The following is a 20,205-nucleotide window of genomic DNA, read 5'->3' as shown; positions in this document are numbered from 1 at the left end:
TGCTGCCACAGAGGCAGGGGTAGGGAGCCACTGGCCACTGTGAGCCCTGTGGGGACAGCAGCAGCACCTGCACTGCTCTGACCCACCAATATTAATAACAATGGTACCACGGGGGATGTCCCTGCTGCTGGCACCACCCAGCCCCAGTGTGCCAGGACAGGTGACTCTGGAACAGCTCAGATCTTTGCCAGCTCTGGCTGCAAGGGCACTGATGGGGATTTTCCTGAGACTCCTCTCACCCTACTGGGTTCCCCTGTGGAGGCTGGTCTGAGCCTCTCACAGGCTTTTGCACTCAATGACACCTGTCTGCTGTGCAGAGCATGGGATAGGGAAAGCTTTTCCACCAACTCTATAAGGGCTTTTCAAAATGGAGTTTGGATATGAAACTGTGAGAAGAATCTTCCCTTTAATGAAATGTCAGAATTTTCCCCATTTTTAAAGGGAAGCTGGTTTTGTAACTGCCTCCTGTTTGGTTCTGATAGCTTCAACCAAACTCTTCCACTATTCTTCTTTAAACTTCCTGTAGTTAAATTACAGATGACATTAAAAAAAAAAAAAAAAAAAAAAAAAAAAAGGAACAGATTAAAAGACATTAAATAACCCAAAGACAAGGGAGCACCTTGTTTAGTCTCAAAACCCCATAATCAGCCTTACCAAAAGTCCAAAAGTGAATCTTATTTCTGTTCCCATCACTGTCCTCATGGACGCAGGAAGGGGAGGAGGACGATCCTTTCTGGCTGTTCATTTTCACAGCAGTGTGCTGAATATTAATCACTCTCAAACCCTCTGCTGGAGGCGCTGCTGCAAATTACCCATCCTGCAGCCTCTCTGTAATTCCTACATGGGAGCCACAGCTGGGGCAGGCAAGGGATCCCGCAATGACCTCGCTCTCTAAGTGGCAAACACATCCCTGGCAGTGTCCCTGAACACCCTGACAGCTCCATTAGATGTGCCACTGTGCATCAGGCTGTTGTCATCCCTGTGTTTGCTCTCCAGCAACTGGACACCTTTCTCCTCCTCCTTAATGCAAGAAATAAATGTAGGACAGCGAGGTTGAGATTTGGGTATTTTCAACACTGATGGACTTGGCTTTTGACACCCTTGGAGATACAATGAGAAAGCCCTGCCTTGTCCTTGTGCTGACAGGCCTCCCTGTCCTCAGGCTGGCCACCTTGCTTGTCTCTGTGCTGGTTACCCTGCCTGTCCCCAGGCTGGCAGTACGTCCAGCTCCACGTTCCTGGTGGCAGTGGCAGCTGCCCCAGACTGGCTCCTGGGGAAGGTGGCTCAGACCCAGCAGGAACAGAGCCCCTGGGTAGGGGCCCCCTTGAAAGAATGTGAAATAATTCCCTTTCACATTTCCTAGTGGAAGTTCTGCTGAAGGGGAAGAGCCCCTGTCAGGCACACAAAGCACAGAAAGCAGTCCCCTGTTTTTCACAGATACAGCTGTCCAAAGGAATTGCAGCACCTTCGCCTCAGGGGAGGCATTTTAATTACTCTATTGACTCACGCTCCTGAGAGCCCCAGGCATGTCAGAGCTCAGGCTGGGATCAGAGGGATGCAGAGAGACAGGGAGGGAATGCATGACCATCCCTGCCAGCCCCATGCAGCCCCACTGCCACCCCATCACAGTCCCAGTGCCCTGCCCTGCCCACCAAGTGGTGCTGGGCCATTCCATGCTGTCTCTGACCAGCATCAGACCATCTTCATGTCTCTGATCTGTGTCTGACTGTTAAATAACTCAGCAGCAGGGGAAAAAATACTTGAAAAAATATCTGGAAGATATAGAGCCATTAATGAAAAACATCAGAAAATAGATATCAAGTAATGACACTGTGATGAGAGCTTATTAATAGGAAAGGCTAAAGATAAAACTAATTTAAACCTGATGAGACAAGACATCTCATCTTCAGGAGAATGAGAAGTCAATAGTTGTCTGTCAGTAAAGGAAATAAATTGCTCACAAGGGAGGAGGGAAAGCTGCAGGACTGCTGGGCCCCAGAGAGTAGCAGTGTCTGTGACAGACTGTGAGATACCCTCTGAATTCACAAACCCCACAACTCGGAGCTGCCACTCACCACCGGTGCCTCTGTCATTGCCATGCAGGTCACAGCCCAGCAGCGCTCCGGGGAGGCACATGGACATGGAGGGAGGCTGGGGACAGACAGTGACAACCTGGGGAGGCTGCGGAGCAGCTTGGGGCTGGTCTGGGGGTGCACCAAGCAATGGCAATGGAGCTCATTACATTTCCAGCACAGCATAGAGCTCACCATTGGCTGCAGAGGAGTCTGCAGGAGCAGCTGTATCTGCCCTGCCAGAACCCAACCACTGCCAGTTTCAGAAAGGAGTGAACTAAAGATAGAATTGGTTTTAGAAATGGAAAACAGTTTTGAAAGTTCTTTATGTTGCATTAATCCCAAAGCTCTGTGCAAAGAGCTGGCTTCAGAAATAGTGATGAAAAGCTGCTGAAGGAAAACTCCCTGGACCCCCAGCCCACAGCAGTCGCAGAGCAGGGAGGAGGAGGACGCCTGGAGGAATGGGCTGGCAGGCACATGGAGCCTGTCTGCTGAAGTAAAAAGCCATGAGGAAAGAGGAGGAAAGCATTTCCCCTGGCACAGCCTGGCAGGCTGCTGGCATCACTCAGAGGCAATGCCTTGTCACCTGCCACCCCCTCAGCAGAGCTAGGCTCCAACTGACCTAAAGCAAACTGTGCTTACAAGCTTCCATCAGGGAAAACGTCTATCCTTCCCTCCACCAGCACCATGATATGCAGAGGGAACAGAGACTGCAGAGTTCGAGGGGTTCTGGGGGAGGACATGATACACCATGGCCAGCTCTGGCACTGGGAAAAGCCTGAGTGTTCTGCCCAAGCTGCTTCAAAAGTATTGGAGAAGGGAGCAAATTTGGGCAGGCGAGTGTAGGCAGTGATGGGAATCAATTTTGAGGCTGTCCTTAGGCCAATAAAAGCCAGTGCTGAGCAGGGAACAGGGGCTCTATGAGCACCTGCTGCTGTCTGTCCCTCCACTCCATGAGCACAGCCAAGACCTGAGGACAAACAAGTTTGTTCTCTGGTGGGGGCCTGGAGAACAAACTGGCTCTTGTTCTCCCTGACAGCAACCTTTCTGCCAGGTGAAGCTATTTGTGTGTGCAGGTGATGTCCAGCCTCACCCACACACCCTGCCAGCAGAAAAGAAAGCGCAGGCTGTGATTTACAAAATCCCGGTGTCAGGAGACACCCTCAGGGCACGGCTGCTGTTGGAAAGTAAATGTCATCCCAGCACTTCAGGTCTGTACTGGGAAACCTCATCTGCCAAAAGCCTCCTTAGGTGTTTGCCCATGGGCGTAACTGGGGCAGGACTGACTGTAAGGGCACAACTTCAACCTGCAGAAGGCACAGGTGTACATCAGGGAGATGGGAGAGCTGGGAGGGTTCAGGGCTCTCATCCCTGCTCAGGGTGGGAACAGAAACGTGCAAGAACACGAGGTAGGAGCTCAGCTTTCCCAACAGCTGGATTTAGGCAGCAAACCTGACAAGTGACACAGAACCCGCATCCCACCTCCAGGCCTCAAGAAAAACAACACAACAACACATTCCTTCTTCCATGCAGTGCCAAAGGACTGACTCAGCCTCCAAGGTCACTGTAAGCACTTCCTAATGGATGCTTTGCTGCCTTAAAATCTCGGTCTTCATTCCCGAGGCCTATAAAAACTAAGGAGGTGAAGCAAATGGTGAGTGCTATGGCTCCCCGGGGAGCCCGTGCAGTGAGCATTATCACCTCCTCATCAAAATGTAAAACCCAGCTCTCCTCCTCATTAGTCTCCCGCTCTTAAAATAATGATTGTAAAATAGCCACAGCTGGCCTCAAAGCAGGATGGAGTGGGGAGGGCACACTGTGGTCTGCATTTTCCACTTGGAATAGATGCTCCTGGGGAGGTCAAAATTAGCAGGGAAAAGTCCGTGTCAGCCCTTTCCAGGGTGCTGGCTTGTCCCAAAATGCCTGGGAATTATGACCTAAAAGATTTGCCACGGGGCAGGTAAACTCAGCCACTGCCCAGTGGGCTTGATGAGCCAAGCATGTTGGCCTCAATGCCCATCACCTCTGAGGGCTGTTGCTTAATACATGCTGCTACTTCCTTTGGGATTTCATCCCAAACTGCTGCCTCCTCCTGAAACCCCCATGGATCACAAGCTCATCCTCACTGAGCAGCAGAGGTTCAGGCCTTGGTTTGTGAACTTGGGCCAAAGACACTTTCCCATGTGGAAGCAGGAGGGCAGATCAGTCCTGTGTGCCTGTCAGCCCCTCAGAGCCCACACAGACTGTGCTGACTGTGCAGGTTCACTTCTAGGAGAAGGGACTCAGCTGTAAGATAATAAGCAAAATGTATTTGTTTCTTGAAGCCTAATGAATATTCAGTGAACCATGCTGTTTTCAAAGAGAAACAATTATAGCCCAGAAAGAGCTGAGCAGGAGAGGCGGCTTTCAAGCAAAACCCTTTCAGGTTTATTTTAAAATTCTGCAAATTCATGTCATGACTGCCCTGCTACCAGCTGTTCCTTCAAAACTGGTCACTGGCTAGAGCCTTCTACAAGGATTTATTTTAATGACATGATTATCTGTATGAAAAGGGGTGATCCTTTCTCACATCGCAGTTTACTCACAAGTGCAGGTCACAGGTCCTTGTTTGAATTTCACAGAGCAGGCTGGAATGTGACACTGCACAGCCAGGGTCAGCTGCAGGCTGATGAAAACAAGGAACTGTCAGATGCACTTGAAGAACTTACTGGCCATTTAAATCAATACAACCACTTCTCTTGGTAAGCAAAGGGAAGGACATCCATAGATGTTTGGATTACAAAACTGCTGCCCAGGTTTTAAGAGGCCAGAGATGACCCTCAACTAGCAGCCATCTCTTCCCATGCATCCCCCAGGCCTGGAAACATGGAAATCTTCTCCAGACAAGATCCAATCCTCACCAGTACCAGGGTAAGGCTGCATTCCTTCAGTCCCAGACACAACAGATTCACTGGTGCACATTAAACACCATTTTTCATTCCACAGTCCAGTGCCACATTCCAACACACAAGTGTGGTGTGGGTTCTTGCATCCCCTTTCTAAGCATTTTGCCAATATTTTGAAAGAATTAATCAATCTTCTCTTATTTCAGTTCTTTCTACCCCTTCACAGTACTCCTGCCATTCTCCAACAGCTACTGGGGCTGTGTTTTGTAGGTACTACCAGCTTTTGCAGCTCCTAAATTCAGCTGAGCTCATAGGAAGGAACTGCTCTGCTCATCCATCTCAGGCTGGGCTGCGCCAGAGGATGTGATCACAGGGAGAGGACAGACCTTCAGCACTGTGAGGGTGGGACAATCCTCAGGGCAAGTTAAAATACACGATCTCACAGTACTTGGATTTTGCAAGTTCACACACAGCTTCTACCCCTTTGAACCTGCACGCATCTATGAGGGGTAACTTGGCACCAAAGCAGAAATATATGTGTATTTTACTATTTTATAAATAAATTTTAATATACATATATATCTCCCTGGTTCTACCATATCTCCACCTGACCACACTTCCTTGTTTCTTCATGGAGAATATGTGCTGCTTCCACCCAGGACAGCAGGGATCCCTCAGTGAGAAGCAGCAGCACGGGACAGGGTGGTCCGGCAGAGCGGAACTCCCCGCAGGGTCTGCGAGCTGGCAGAGGTTACCTGAAAGAAACAGCACAGGTCTTCAGGCACAGAAAGGCTGGGGAGGATCCATTCTAATTTTAGGCTCTTCTGGCAGCAGCTGCCCTAGAGAACAGCACTGTGCACGGAAATGAGCACTGCAGGTAGGTCACCTTCACCATCACATAGTCCCCGGGCTGGGCTCTGCCTGGAGCCCCGCACTTGGCAGCATCCTCCAGCTCGGTGTCGGGGAAGATCACCTTGATGTTGCCGTCGTTCCTCCCGCACAGCTCCGAGGCAGAGCGTTTGCTGGGCTGGAAAGAGGACAGGGAACATTACCTGCATGGCAATTGCTCTGATTCACTGCTGGGCTTTATTGCCTGAGGAATTAATTGAGCACTATTGATGGAATTAAACCCACATTAACCAAGCCCTGGAACAGAGCACTGTGGCCAGAGCTGCTGGGTGACACTCACACACCAAAGCACAAATTCTGTGCTTGGCCAGAGATACATCCCTAACGGATCCCATTCCCTGTGCTCGGCTCAGTGCTCTGGGAAAGTCAGGCTGTCTGCTTAAGTGTGAAGAAATGGTCTTGGGAGTCCTGGGATTACAAGGGGAAAGTGAGAAGGGAAGGCAGAAGTGGTGACTGCGTGCACAGCCTCAGAGCCAGCAAGAAAGGAGGAGGACAATTCCATTCCTGGCCCACTCACCCCTTCCACCAGCACCAGCTGGGCCTGTCCCACCAGTGCCGCGTTGGCCCTCGCAGCCTCCTCCCGGAAGGCGGCAATGAGCTGCTCCAGCCGCCGCTTCTTCACATCCGCGGGGACATCGTCCTGCAGCCGGTGATGCGCCCGGGTCTTCTGCACACACAGAGCCAGTGCGGCCCCTCAGCAGCCAGCCTGAGCTCAGAGTCTTGTCTGACCCCAGAGCCTTGTCTGACCCCAGCCAGCTCCACTGCTCTTCCAGCAACAGCTTCCAACATTCCAACAGCATTTCAGTTTGTATCACAAATGAACTATTCCAGTGCCAGCCATGTCCTTGTGCTCCTCATACCTTTCTTCTCCACCTTTTAGGCAGAAGGTCTGATACAGGGCACTGAGTATAAGTGAAATAGTTTTGCAGCTCCTGTGTGGGATATGCCTGTGCCTGTCTGTCCATAGACAGGTAACAGATCCTACTACTTCTAATCAATGTACTAAATGGTGATCCAAATCCCTTTGCTTCCTTGCATTTCCCAACCTTCTGTCCTCTTCCCTAACAGAATCATGCACTCTGGAGAGCATTGTAATAGAGACTTACCAGCTACCCACTCTTCTCATGGAAATACCTTCTCAAAAATTCACCACTTCCCTCCACACTTGACTGACAGACCCTCATAGCTGGGCTCCAGCCCTGCTCCAACAGCACATTCCTCATCAGCAAATAATGCATTTGCAGCCTCTGCTGACACAGTTACTTCCCTGCAATCACCCTGGAGCATCTGCAGATCCGGGTCACCAAGCAGTTACCAACCCTGACACTCCTACAGAGAAGCTGGAAGCCTCCCAGGCACAACAACAGCTCGTGCAGAACCACATACCCTACAAGTGTTGCCTGGGACAAATGACATCTACCAGTATACCAAGTCTTTGGGAATGATTTTCATCAGCTTTTTAAAGATGTGTTATTGTGAGAAACAGTAGTGAGGAGTTTAGGGGACACACCCAGAGATAACAGCCTTCTCCACCACGGCCTGCACTCACCTGTCTCATGCTGTAGGCAAACAGGAAGCCGATGTTGTAGCGGACTTCCCGCAGCAAGGACACTGTCTGCAGGTGATCCTCCTCTGTCTCTCCGCAGAACCCAGCAATGAAATCACTGCTCAAGCTCACTCCTGTAACAGAGACACAGCTGTACGCTTCCCTCATGGAAGGCAGGAATGCTGCACTCAGGAAAGGACAGTGAGATGCAGCTGTGCCAAGTTCAGACCAAGCCAAAGGAACACACACCTGGAATAGAGTCACGCACGTGGTGCACAAGCTCTAAATATGCTTCTCTTGTGTATCTGCAATGAACAGCACATGGATTTGCTAACTGGAAACCCACAACATCAGTGAGGAGAAACCAGCAGCCCAAATCAGAGGGCAGGACACAGGGCTCCTTGTGGGGTGACTCACCCTCGCCGCATGGCCTCCAGGATTCGTGTGCTCCCACTTTGGGCTGGGAGGTGCAGCTGTTTGCAGATGTTGTGTCGCTCCTGGATGAGTTGCAGGACCTGTGATAAGCGATCAGGAGATGTCTCAGACAGCTTAACTGTACCTGGGAAGAGTATTCCCTGGTTAAAAGCCAGCAAACTGCAAACCTGCCAGCTTTAGCCCCAACATCCAACTCCCAGGAGCTGCTATTCCCAGTTTAGGAACCCACATTCTCTTTGTTTGGGAAGGCAGCACAGCCCATACCTCACATTTCAGAGCTGCCTTGCTGCCTGCAAGCAGAGGCCAAGGTGTTTATTTTATACTTGCCTCATCGGGAAAATCCTTGGGGTGTGGAGAGGTGAAACGGATCCTCATTTCTGGATCAATCCTAGAGACCTGGTCCAGCAGGTGCGAGAAGCGCAAACCTCCCGCTTTGGCTTTGTAGACTGTCCTAAAGCCACGGCTGAGGCCAGGGGCAGCCACTGACTGAAACTGCACCTCAGACAGGTCTCGAAAGCTGTTGACATTCTGACCCAAGAGGGTCACTTCTTTCACTCCCTACAAAATAAACAGAGAGGAGGAAATATAACCTGGGCAGGATGGCTGAGCTGCAAGGGCAGCCATGGTTTTATTCCAAGGAGTTCCAACAGAAGCCCTCCATCCCTGTCTGTCATAGAGTATTACAAGGGGAATCCAAAAGCCACTGGTGGAACCCCACCACAACCTCATCTCTGCAGATAAAGGCAGTGACACTGGTTACAAGTACCACTGAAAACACTGTTACAAGGAACCACCCTTCCTCCCATGGCTTGGGACAGATGGGAGGAGGCTCTGCCTCACCTGATCCGAGAGCATCCTCACTTCCTGCAGGATGGAGGCGATGGGACGGCTCCTTTCCCGGCCTCGGGTGAAGGGCACGATGCAGTAACTGCACATATTGTCACAGCCCCGCATGATGGACCTGCCGAGAGGTAAAGCACAGGTCACATCCCCCTCCTCCAGAACCATCCACACTGCATCCTGCCCAGGATGAGCACTGCTGCCTGCAGCCAGCTCCACACACAGACCATCCACACTGGATTCAGCTTGCCCTGAGCTAACACCTCCTGATTTTTCATGCACATTTCCAAGAAAGCTAGAAAGAACTAATGAGGCACAAACTGCCACTGCAGGCTGGCAGTGATCAAAGACCCTTCTACATCGCAGTCCTGCAGAGAGCGATACTGTCCTTCCATACGCTACAGCCACACCGAGCAGAGTCTGATTTCATGTCTGACAATGTTATCACCAAAACTAAACAATCAGAAGTTATAATGTGTGGAGCATTAGAAGAAGGAACAGCAGAACGTGGGGCAGGGCACCACAGAAGGCAGGGGATGAGAGAGGCATGGACTTCAGGAAGGGACAGTGGCACAGAAATCACTCAGTGCAGCATCAGGCTGAGAGTCAGCATTCCCAAAGGAGGGGAAGTCCATAACAGCCAGAGTTCAGGGCATGTTCTCCAGGGCTCAGTCACACAGCAAAGCAACAGCAAATACACACACACACATACTCGGGGAAACTCAGTGCAGCCAGGTTCTGGGAGAATCAGTGCAGTCAGGCACTGCATCTCCTGGGCAGCTGCTGTCACTGATACATCTACTCTGCACAGATTTCCAAACCAGAGCTACAGAAACAAGCACTGGGAAAAGGTACTCACACAAATGCTGTCGTGCCACCTGCACTAGTCTGGACAGGCAGAATGTCAGCATAGGTCTCATCTAGGGACAGCAGGACGTTGGCAGCTTGCTGGCCAGACTCTGCCACTGCCAGCAGCCGGGGAAGGTCACGGTAGGCATCAGGGCCTGCCACGACATCGACCAGCTTCTCCCTGTGCAGAATCTCCTCCTTAAGCCTCTCGGCCATGCATCCTGCCAACAAAGGAGAAGGCTCCTCCTGAGGCACTGCCTGCCCTCCGTTCCTGCCCCGCAGCCCTTCCCAGCTGCTTTCAGCCCAGGCAAAGGCGGCTGCTGCCAGTGGGACTCGGGCGATGCAGCCCGGCCGTACCCAGGATCCCGACGCGGAGCGGAGCACGAGCCCGGGGCCGCCGGGCCTTCAGCGCCTTGAGGTGCTGCAGACGGTTCCAGATGGCCTGCTCTGCCTTCTCCCTGGGGAGCCAGGACAACGGGCTATTCTAGCTGCTGCTCTTGCCCACAGCCCCAGCCTAAGCGGCCCAAGTACTTTGTGAGGAGGATTCACCTAAAGGCAGGGAATCTAATGGCACCTGGGAGTGCCCTTTGTGGTGTGGGGATTATGTCTTGCCTCTGTCTTATCTGCTAGCACTTTCTTTGCCAGTGGAGAGCATCTGCACTGCAGAGTCACTTTAGGGACTAAGCTCCTGGGGAGAAAAAGTGCCTTGGCCGTACTACAAGGTACCCTGCAAGTGACAATGAGCATTTGGTGTCTTCTGCATTCAGACAAAACAAGGAAAGTTCCCTTTATATCAACTTGCCCATAAAAATATTTCTCACGTTTTTTAAGTACAGACATTGTACTAGAGAGTTGCTTCAAGAGAAGATAGAATATTTAAAAATAAAATCATTAATTGTGCAAGTCTCTCACTACCCATGGCATATACACAGAGATGACACTACCAAAGAACTTCTCACTACCCAGAGAAGCAATTAGTAGCACAATTAATGTTGTAAATCATAGCACCAGCCAGCTCTACCCTAAACTAAAGAGCCAGTTTCACACCTGCACACTCCTTTCCTCATGCAACACTTTTATTGCCTTGGTTTTCAAATGGTAATTCCTTAAAAAACTGTCCCAAACCAGTGACAAACATCTCCTTACCTCACGGAACAGGTGACAAGAAGAACCACATCTGCCTAAATCAAAAGCAACAAAAAGAAAAGAATCTATAAAAAGCAAACAATAAGTTCTCATGCCCTGCCCAGGTAACCTGAAGAGGTAGACCATAAAGCTCACTTAACTCAGGGAAAAAGACCTGCCTGAGTACACAGCAGGTTTTAACAAAAAGAGTTGTGAGAAAGAAACAGAAGACAAGCACAGTCTTCACTAAATGGTAAAAGTAAACCCAAAGATGAGACAGGAGGATCCTGCTGTGTCTAATCCCTCTCCAACTGAGCTGGAGCCCAGTAGTTTAAAGAAAAAAGACAACCCACAGCTTTCTAGCACACTTGTTAAGCAGTTTCCTTCACAGAACTCAGACTGCAAAACTCATAACATCCCACAGGGCTGCACTCCAGAGAAAAGCTGGGACTTGCATGCACAGCCAGGGCTCCAGGAGAGCTGCCAAGCTGCTGCCTTACCTCCTCCAGCTCCTTTGTCCTGGCATAGCCATTCTTCTGCAGGATGGCCCAGGCGATCTCGGTGTCACTGACGTTCATCTGGCAGCCGTAGGTCTCCAGGTACACTGCAACAAAGGCCGTGTGACGCAAGAGCCTGCTCAGCTCCCACCCACCACCCCTCCCATGCCCTCCTCTGCGAGAACAAGCCCTCAACCCCACCACCGGAGTCAGGGAAGCAGCACAAAAGCTGCCTGCACCTGCAGCTCACAAAGGATAAACTGAAGGGCAGGCTCTGGGAAACCTTGTGCTCTGCAACACGGCAGGGCTGGGCTGTGACCAGCAGCAGCTGGGTCCTTAGTGAAATACAACACTCAGGGCAACGAACATCACCCCGCCAGGGCACCACAGCCCCTCAGGGGCTGCCACAGCCCCACTGACAGCCCGGCACACACTGCGGGCAGGTGCCAGAACTGCTCTCTGCCCAGCTCCATGGTGGAAGAACACACACGGCTTTGCAGCCAAGGACTAAACTCCTTCTAGCGTCAAAACCCCCTCAGGCCCCCAAAAGCTCCCAGACAACCCATTTTCCCCACTGTGCTCCGATGCTGCACTGAAGCACCAATATCTGCACTGGCCTTACGGCTGCCCTTGACCCGGCAGGGAGGCCACAGCAGCGGGGTTCGGCTGACCCCAACAGTTCCGGCCCCGAAGACTCACAGACCTTTCGGGGCCCCGGGGGCAGAGCCCGGCTCAGGCGGCAGCTCTGGCGACGGCCCCGGCTGCCCCGCGGCAGCTGCCCTCAGGAAGTGCCGCAGGTCTGGCCCCGCGGGCAGCGCGAAGCCGCGCCCCACCGGCCGCTGTCCCGGCCCGCAGCGCGCCCTGCGGGCGACCCCAGTACGGGGGACGGCCCCGGGCGGGCGGAGCAGCCCCGCCGCCCGCAGCGCACGGGCCCCGAGCAGCATGGCCGCGGCCGGGGGGGCGCTTTGGGGGACGGACCGGCGGCTAAGGACGGATCGGCACGGCCGTGCGCCTACAATGCGGCCCCGCCGCTGCCTCCGCCCCTCGGCGCCGCGTTCCGCCCCGCCGCCGTTCCGGGCCCGCCCCGCTGCTGGGCGGCGCCGCCGCGGGAATCACAAAATCACAGAATTAATTAGGTTGGAAAAGACCTCCGAGATCATCGAGTTCAGCCTGTGACCCAGAACCACCATTTCAACTAAACCAGGGCACTGAGCGCCTTGTGCAGTCTTCCCTTAAACCCCTGCAGGGACGGTTACTACACTACTTCCCTGGGTTGCCCATTCCAAGGTCTAAGGACCCTTTCTGTGAAGGAATTTTTCCTAATATCCAATGTAAACGTCGCCTGGTGCCTTGCCATGACCATGGCCACAGCCAAACCAGGCTGTCCCAGTCCAGCTCCCGTGTGGCCCTGTGTGGCCCGAGGTGCAGACAGTGACACCAACAGCATATCCCAAGCACCAATGCCTTTATTGCTGCTCAGAGGAAGGAGGGGACTGGGTGGCCCAGGGCAGGTGACCCCCAGCTCATGGTAGCACCAGGTGAGGCCCCAGCAGGAGCACGGAGGGTCCAGGCCAAGGCAGCAGTGCAGGACACTGGCAGGTCTGGTGGTCTTTGGCTCATGCAGGGAAGGGCAAAGTGGTGAATGGAGCATATTTAGTGCTGAAGGGCTCTCATTGCCTTATCTTCATCCCCGGGGCTGGAAGCGAACGTCTGCTCCAAGCAGCAGGAAATTCTGGGAGAAAGAGAGAAAGTGCTGAGCTGCTACAGGTCCTGGCAGCTGCATTGCCCAGCACCCATCACATCCCTGAAGGGAGAATGCATTGGGACATGTGGCTCTGCCAACCCCTGTGCCTTTTTTTCCCCCTGGCAGGCTCCAGAGACATTTCACAGCCACACCTCACTACAGCTTTTTGGGATCCCCATGGTGACTCCACTTTGGGGTTTCCCCAAGGCATCCCACAATAGGGGCTCTCTCTGCTCCCCTGGACCTGGTACAGCTCCTTACAGCAGACAAGGCAGGGGCAGCATCCTACCAGGCATCACAGCATCCATCCAGGCATTGCCACTCAGGGAGAGTGGGGATTTGGGACTGACACTGCTATAAAAAGCGTCATGGAAAATTCAGACCCCAGGCTTACGAACTGGAGAACGATGTGGTGCCATCCCAGACCCGCACCAAGCAGCCAGGAAAAGCAGAGAACTGGTTTGCTGCTGAGAGCTCCCATGCACCACTTCCTAGCACAGCTGGGGGAACTGGATTTGGAGGCTGTGCTGGTGAGCAGGGCTTTGTGGGCAGCAGGATGGGCCCCAGCTGGGGCCAGGTGCTCCCTCTCACTCACCTGGTGGAACCTCACGAGGATATTGGAGAGCTGAATCCTGTCCGGCAGTGGCAGACGGAAACCCTCATCTAAGCGGGCTGGAAAAGACAACACATGTGTCTGCACGGGGATGGGAATGGGAGCCAAGGGAGCACGGAGCACTCAGAGGTGGTCACCTCCTTCCCCCAGCCCTTTCCTCTCCTCCACTGCTCCTGGGACAGGCAGAGGAAACTCCTCCCAAGCTCCACAGAAGGGCTGCTTGTTGTGCCATGACAGCCCCCTTGGCCCATCCTGCCACCAGCCCCACTCTGGTCTGAGCTGCTGGCGAGGCAGGAGATGCAGGGATTCGGGGAGAGGGTCTGGAAAGCATTAGGATATGCACAGGGCTCATTTTTTCCATTGTGTTGGCTGCTGGGAGCCTGTCAGAGCAGCAAGAGGCTCCCACCACTTCAGTGCCGCCTCCTGCACTCACTTTCCCCTGCATCAGCCTTGGCAATGAGGATTTAATTAGTGAGCTGGGACCACTTGGAGGGAGCAAGCCGGGTGGAGGTTGCTCCAGCAACCCCATTCCCCCCAGCAGGTTCTCACCATTGAGATGTGGGAGCAGGATGCTGGAAGTCAAGTAGTTCATTATGGTCTGCAGAAATTGCACCTGGGGAATGGAGAGAGGGGGAGGAAAAGCTTTAGTCTGTGGGACAGGAGACATGCAGGTACTGGAGAATAACTAGAAAAGGCAACGTGACAAGAAGCGGGGATGGGCACACACTTTGCCAGAGACCAGCAGCTTTGTCTGGCTGCACTGGCAGGGAAGGAAAGGTTGGGGTGAGAGCAGCAATGGGTCTGGTTCCACATCCTTTCCCAGCCTTGCAGGCTGGGGCAGGAGGTGCCTGCAGGGTCAATGGGGGGTCCCATTTTGGCAGGCAGCAGGGAATGACTCCCTGTCCTGATCCCCAACAGGCTGCCAGCTCCATGCTGGGGGCTCTGGTCATGGTCAAGGATAGCTCACCTGGAAATGGCCGACAGCCGAATCCTTCAGAGACAGCCTGATCCTGCACAGGGACAGAAGTGGTGCCGTGGAGGATGTCCCAAGGGAGGGAGCGATTCCACCCATTGATGACCATGCAGATCCCATTCCCTCCAGCCCCAGCTCATTCCCTCCACACCAAGCCCACATCCCAGGGACCTTCCCATCCCTTCTCTGTCCCTGGGCATCCAAAACAGAAACAGCCCCAGCCACCCCCTGCCCAGTCAGTGGCTGCTGCCCTCTGTACCTGCCCACGTCCAGGCTCCCAACTATGCGGCCGGATCTCACGTTGATGACAGCGGACACGTTCCCTGTCTGGGGAGAGAGCACAGAGCTCTGGCAGTGCTCATCCCCCCTCACCCCAGAGCAGACAGCTGGGGAAACAGCTCTGACCAGCTGAAACACACCACTGCCCATCCAGGGGTGTGTTTGCACCCAGCATTAAACCTGGCATTTGTCAGCTCAGGAATTGTTCAGCTGGGGACACCCCCACTGTGGCTGGACAGTACCTGGGAGCTCCCCTGGCAGGATCTGAGCAACGGGACAGGGCACAGCTCAAAATCCCTTCTGCCCCATCGCCACAGGCCGTGTCTGAACTCACCAGGCTGAGGAGGAAGAGAGGAGCCAGGCTGGAATTGGGAAGGATGGCAAAAGCCTGGGCATCCACAATGGGCTGGAATGAGATTCCTCCAGGTCCAATAGTCAGGAACGGAGCAGTGGGAGTGGACAGCCTGAACTTCATTGGCATGTTTGGGTACATCTCCTCCAGCTGTGTGGGAGTAGAGAGAGGATGGGAACAATGGCACAAACCCCCAGTCCTCAGGGAGAACACCTGGCACAGAGCAGAGCCTGTGTGTGCAAGAGCTCTGGACAGGCAGGGCCAGACTGCTCACCTGGGGAATGAAGGCTGAGAAGGCAGAGGTATCCAACCCGAATTCCGATTCCTTTGGGATCTGCAGGGAGAGGATTGTCACACTGGGGCAATGTGGCACAGAGGAGCCCATGGCGAGCCCTCCCATCGCCAAATGCTGCCATGTCTGACAGCCCAGCCCCACCCCACAGCCCCCTGCTCTCTCACTGGGGATTCTCCAGGAATGCTGGCTGCTCCTGGAGCACCTCAGCAAATGGAACCTCTTTCCCAGCTCTGTCCCACTTGTGCCACTCACCATGGCCTCTGTGATTTCAAAGACCAGTGCCCCGGCCTTGTGGTAGGCAATGCCAGCTGTGTTGAAGAAGTAGCTGGAGGCTCCAAAGTAAACCATGCGCTCGTGATCCGAGGGGAAGGCCAGTGGCAGCGGGGAGAAGGGGACGGTGGAGCGGTGGGCCAGGGAGTAGAATTCACCCTGGGAGGAGGGAGAGACGTGGAGAAGGGGTGCAAATAGCAGTGGGGCTCACCTGCTGACTCAGGCTGGCAAACAGCATTTGCAGCAGGTTCCAAAACCTGGGCTCCCACCTGCCTTTGGCAATGGCATTGGCCAAATCAAGTGTCCCCAGGGCTGCCTCTCACCTTCAAGTCCGCATCCAGGGACTGGGCGGTAGCTCTTGGGGGTGCCACCAAGGAATAATCAATCCCAATCTTGTCATCTATCCTGGCTGTGACTGTAAACACAAGAAAGAGAGATGAGTAAGAAGGAGATATTCAGGAAAGCTGGGAGCAGATGGCCTCCACTGGCATCTGGGCAGTGCCATGATTGGGCTTCCTGGTGCATCAGCTCACTACCAACTGCCCCTCTGCTTGCTTCTGCTAGGAAGGAAAAACCCCCAGTTTTCTCCTGACTTTTTCAAAGCCATCTCCTGGACCAGAGGAATGGCCATCATCCCTAATTAATGTAGTCCAAGCCCCCACCAGCCCTTGGGCACAGATTCAGAAGGAATTTCCACAGCCACACAGGAGACACAGTGATTTGTCTCTGCTGAGAAGGTTCTCCCAGCTCCCAGCTTGGATGCCTGAACACCAGGGGATGGGGAGTGAACAAAGTAAAACATTCCTCATGTTTGGCAAAAGCTAGGAAGAGCTGTTCCTAAACCCACTTACAGCCCCCCAGTACCTGGTAGTGTCCGGACCTGCTTCTGGAGCTCATTTTGTACAGACTTGGCCACATTATCACACACCTGTGGGACAGAAAGGCCACAGAGCTGAGCAGGGGCAGCCAGGTCACAGCCACACTCCCTGCTCCATGGCAAAGCCTGGTTAAGTAAAAGAGCACACAGTGATGATTGCCTCCATTCATCAGGCATTAAGTGTCCAAGACACAAGCAGGGTTTATACCAACAAGCATCTCCTTGCAGCAATTTCCCCTCAGCACAGTTCAGCTCTGGGGAGATCCTTGGAAGGAATCTCATGTGGCCCATGCAGGACATGCAGAGCAGCCAGGACGTGGCCAAAAAAGAGCAACAGAGATGATTAACCCACCCCATGGGTGTATCCTCTGGCTCTAGTTACATCCCTACTGCTGATCCTTTGAAGACATCAACTACAAGTGAGGGCTAAAGACAACCAGAAAACCCAGGGCCCTGCCTTCCACTGCTCACATACCTTTCTCTCTAAATTCTTCTGCAACTTGGATTCAATAACGCGGTGGAAGAGGTTGTAAAGCCACCTGCAGAGAAACACAGAGAGAAGCCCTGCCTAGCTCAGATCCATACTGCAGAAGTATGTGCCCAGGAAAAGGAGAACCTAGAGATGCAAGACATCATTCCCACACCAATTTGGCATCTGGCTTTGTCCCAGGGTTTACATTTGCAAACAGACTCATTGGTAAACCACAGAAGTCTGGTGTCTGCCTTAACCACACTCACCCCCTTTAAATGTGCAGCCACAGCAGGAGAAATTCAGGCCAGACTTAAGATCAGGCAATCTCAGATTTGCCAAGAAGCTACTCCTTGCAACAGGGCCACATTCCCATGGTACAGCCACAGTCCCTTGACAGGTGGGCTAAGACACAGTGTTTCCAGACCTTCCAGTGAAATCACATACCCAAGCTTGCCTGAAAAGCGCACCCGGACTTTGGAGATGCGGGCACTGCAGTCCGAGGTGCTGATGGTGGGCTTCCCAGTGGTGTCACTGCCCAGCCTCAGGATGATTTTCATGTAGACATTTTCTACCTTCAGGTTAAAAGATCCGTGTCCCCGGCTGCAGGGAGAAGGGGATAAGAAAGAGATATTTGTCAATGACAAGGCCTGGAGAAGAGACCTCGAATCTGCTTCACAACTAATCTATCTGGATCGCTCTCCCCCATGTATGGTCTCTCCAGAGGAGATTGGGAAAGGGTTTAAACTCAGGGGAACCACATTTCACTGGCACATAAACTAGGAGAGGTAACCTTTAAATAGAGGGGAGCAAGAGCAAGAAGGGGAAGAGAGACCGGAGGGTCCATGTATAGCTCCCCTTTCATGTGTCTTGTTCCTGCCTCCCAGCCTGTTTTATCCATCATATCTGGGGAAGAAATGTGACAGCTGCCCAAAACAGAACGGAGAGGGAGAGGAGAAAAAACCTGTCCAGTTCCAGAGAGGGAGACACAGAGTGGGTGCCTGAATAGGGAGAGGAAGAACTGGGCACTCACATAAAGAGAAATTTCACCTGCCAGTCTCCATCCAGCTCAGCAAAGGCGTTGGAGATGGAGACCTGCAGGCCCACGTTGGAGATCGGGGTAATCCGTGAGTGTGGCAAGCGGAAACTGGGAATGCGCAGTCTAAAAATGTGTGAATAAAAAGAAAAGTCACATTACAGTGCTTCCTTCCTGCCAAGCACAAGATTAGGGAGGGAGGGAGGGAGGGAGACAATCAGGGAGGGAAGGAGGGGGAGCAGGATGGAGTCACTGCACTGCCAGCAAACCCTGCTGCTGCAAAGCTACGCCTGGCAGGGACACACAGAGCAGAGTGGCACCTTTGGGAACGTGGCCCTTGCAGCCACCCAAGGCGGCTCCAAACGCTGCGCTGCAGGAGCAGAGAGGCACCCGGGGCACCAGGGAGCCGGCATTTCCACAGGGACTGGGCTCCAGCTTCACACAGGAACTGTGCCCTGGTCCCACAGGCAAGGCCATCTCCACTACCCAGGCTTTGATTGCACACAGTCCACCCATGCCCAGAGTGCCGGGACCCTGGTTCCATTTTTCCCCTTGGGCAAAGAGTGAAACAGGAACATGCACCAAGGACAGGGCCAACATCTCAGGGAGCTGTGGAGGGGACAGGATGGTCCTCACTGCTCCAGGGGCCCCCCACTCTCCCCAGTCTTCCTGACCCTTGCCTTGGTTGGGGGCAGTGGGTGGCTCCAGGCCACTGGCAAGGCTCACCTGGAGAATGAATAGCGCACCTTCCCCGATTTACCCGAGATGTCTGGCAGCTTCAGCTGGGCCAGCTCCTTCTCCAGGATTGCGATCCCCTGCTGTTGGGCTGCAGGAACACAGGGAGAGCATGACTCTACAACTCCACCACTCCACTACTCCATCATTCCAGCCACAGGAGCTGGAGCACACATCGGGCGTGCAGCAGAAGGATCAGAGGAGAGATCCAGGTGATGCTGCCTCCCAGGCTGGCTTTAAAGGAAACCTCCTGCAAGCGAGCACACAGGCAATGTTCCCTGGTGCCCTGCTTGCAGCCCCAAGGGAAAGTGGTAGCCACAGAAAGGAGAGAGGCATCCTAGTCCTCACTCTCCAGCCTGTGCAATAGGTGAGATCTGCATGAAGTCCAAGGCACTGGGATGCTGCGTGTTTCTTACACAGTGTATTTCAATCCATAACTGTGCTCTGCTGGAGCCAGGGCTCTGCCTGCCTCGATAAAACCAGCACAGGGCCCATCCATCTCTGTCACTGCCCCTCCCTAAACTCCCCAACTCCTCTCTCCTCTGCAGCTCCCTCCTCCAGGGCTCATGGCTCGGCTGCCTGGATGTGCTGTGGGACCAGCACCCTCCTGCTGTGCCAGCCTCCCACACTGCCTGGCTGCAGCTCCCTGAGACCTTACAGGGCCAGACCCCTCTCCAGGGGCTGCATCAAGTTGTGGCGTGGGGGGCAGGCAGGTGCAACAGGGGAAGCCCTGGCCAATGGTGCATTTGGCACCCCCGTCCGAGGATTTCCCCACGCTGTCCCGGTGCTCCTCACCCATGGCCAACGATCCCCCATCCTGCCCCGGGACCCTGCACTTCTCACACGGTACCTGGCTCCACACCTCTGCCACCAGCACATCTGTGAGGAGAGAAATCAGAAGCAGAACCCACCGTAGTCCAAGCCTGCCTGGGTGATCCTCACCACGAAGCCGGGGTTGGTGGCTGTGGTGAGTGCCAGGCACAAGGCCAGTGCCCCGCAAGCCACTGCCACGCTCTGCATTCCCATCCTGGCTTCCTGCAATGCTGTGCTATGCTGGGCTCTCCCAGCCCACACCACCTTTATATCCCTGCCAAAAACAGGAACCTTGGGCAAAGGTGGTGTGCAGAGCCACGGGGGGCGTCCCCAGGACTTCCTGCTTGGCCACCACCCTGCTCTGCTGTGCTGCTGGCACCATTGGCACGTCCCAGCACAGAGGCACACCTGGTGCCTCTCACTGAAGGTAGGGAAGGAGCAGTGGAAACTGGGAGACAACAACCCAGTCTCCAGCTCTCCATCACTGGCAGCAGTCCCTGTCTGTGGCATCCTCGATGGAGCAGAGCTGGGTTTGGCATTGGCAGCTGAGCCTGACAGAGCCACATTCCTGCAGCCTGCACCCAGCAAAAG

General features: G+C 53.8%; 2 protein-coding genes across 6 annotated transcripts; both read right to left on the bottom strand.

Moving 5' to 3' along the window:
* Positions 1-5,484: 5,484 nt before the first annotated feature.
* CDK5RAP1 (CDK5 regulatory subunit associated protein 1) lies at positions 5,485-12,117 on the bottom strand. Of its 5 annotated transcripts, none has more exons than XM_053993177.1 (14): positions 11,862-12,117; positions 11,162-11,265; positions 10,683-10,717; positions 10,111-10,263; positions 9,894-9,994; positions 9,547-9,757; positions 8,688-8,808; positions 8,175-8,405; positions 7,830-7,927; positions 7,662-7,717; positions 7,416-7,546; positions 6,384-6,533; positions 5,844-5,984; positions 5,485-5,712 (listed from the first exon to the last, which is right to left on the bottom strand). In XM_053993177.1, the coding sequence occupies exons 1-14, from the start codon at positions 12,100-12,102 to the stop codon at positions 5,632-5,634; spliced, it is 1,854 nt and encodes a 617-aa protein (XP_053849152.1). In that variant the 5' UTR covers positions 12,103-12,117; the 3' UTR covers positions 5,485-5,631. The 5 variants fall into 5 exon arrangements, with proteins under 5 accessions (XP_053849152.1, XP_053849153.1, XP_053849154.1 ...); XM_053993178.1 differs by having other exon boundaries at positions 10,111-10,224; XM_053993179.1 differs by lacking the exon at positions 6,384-6,533.
* A 489-nt stretch (positions 12,118-12,606) lies between these two features.
* LOC128815849 (bactericidal permeability-increasing protein-like) lies at positions 12,607-19,841 on the bottom strand. Its single transcript, XM_053992914.1, has 15 exons — positions 19,713-19,841; positions 18,793-18,892; positions 18,064-18,192; positions 17,478-17,633; positions 17,037-17,100; positions 16,549-16,612; positions 16,008-16,099; positions 15,667-15,843; positions 15,394-15,453; positions 15,102-15,269; positions 14,748-14,815; positions 14,483-14,525; positions 14,065-14,128; positions 13,498-13,574; positions 12,607-12,890 (listed from the first exon to the last, which is right to left on the bottom strand). Exons 1-15 carry the CDS (start codon positions 19,825-19,827, stop codon positions 12,843-12,845), a joined length of 1,425 nt encoding a protein of 474 aa, XP_053848889.1. The 5' UTR covers positions 19,828-19,841; the 3' UTR covers positions 12,607-12,842.
* Positions 19,842-20,205: the final 364 nt, after the last annotated feature.

The sequence above is a fragment of the Vidua macroura genome, chromosome 17 (genome assembly GCF_024509145.1).
Source record: "Vidua macroura isolate BioBank_ID:100142 chromosome 17, ASM2450914v1, whole genome shotgun sequence".
Classification (NCBI taxonomy): domain Eukaryota; kingdom Metazoa; phylum Chordata; class Aves; order Passeriformes; family Viduidae; genus Vidua; species Vidua macroura.
Note: the sequence above shows the minus strand (reverse complement) of the source record. Positions and strands in the feature narration are given on the sequence as shown.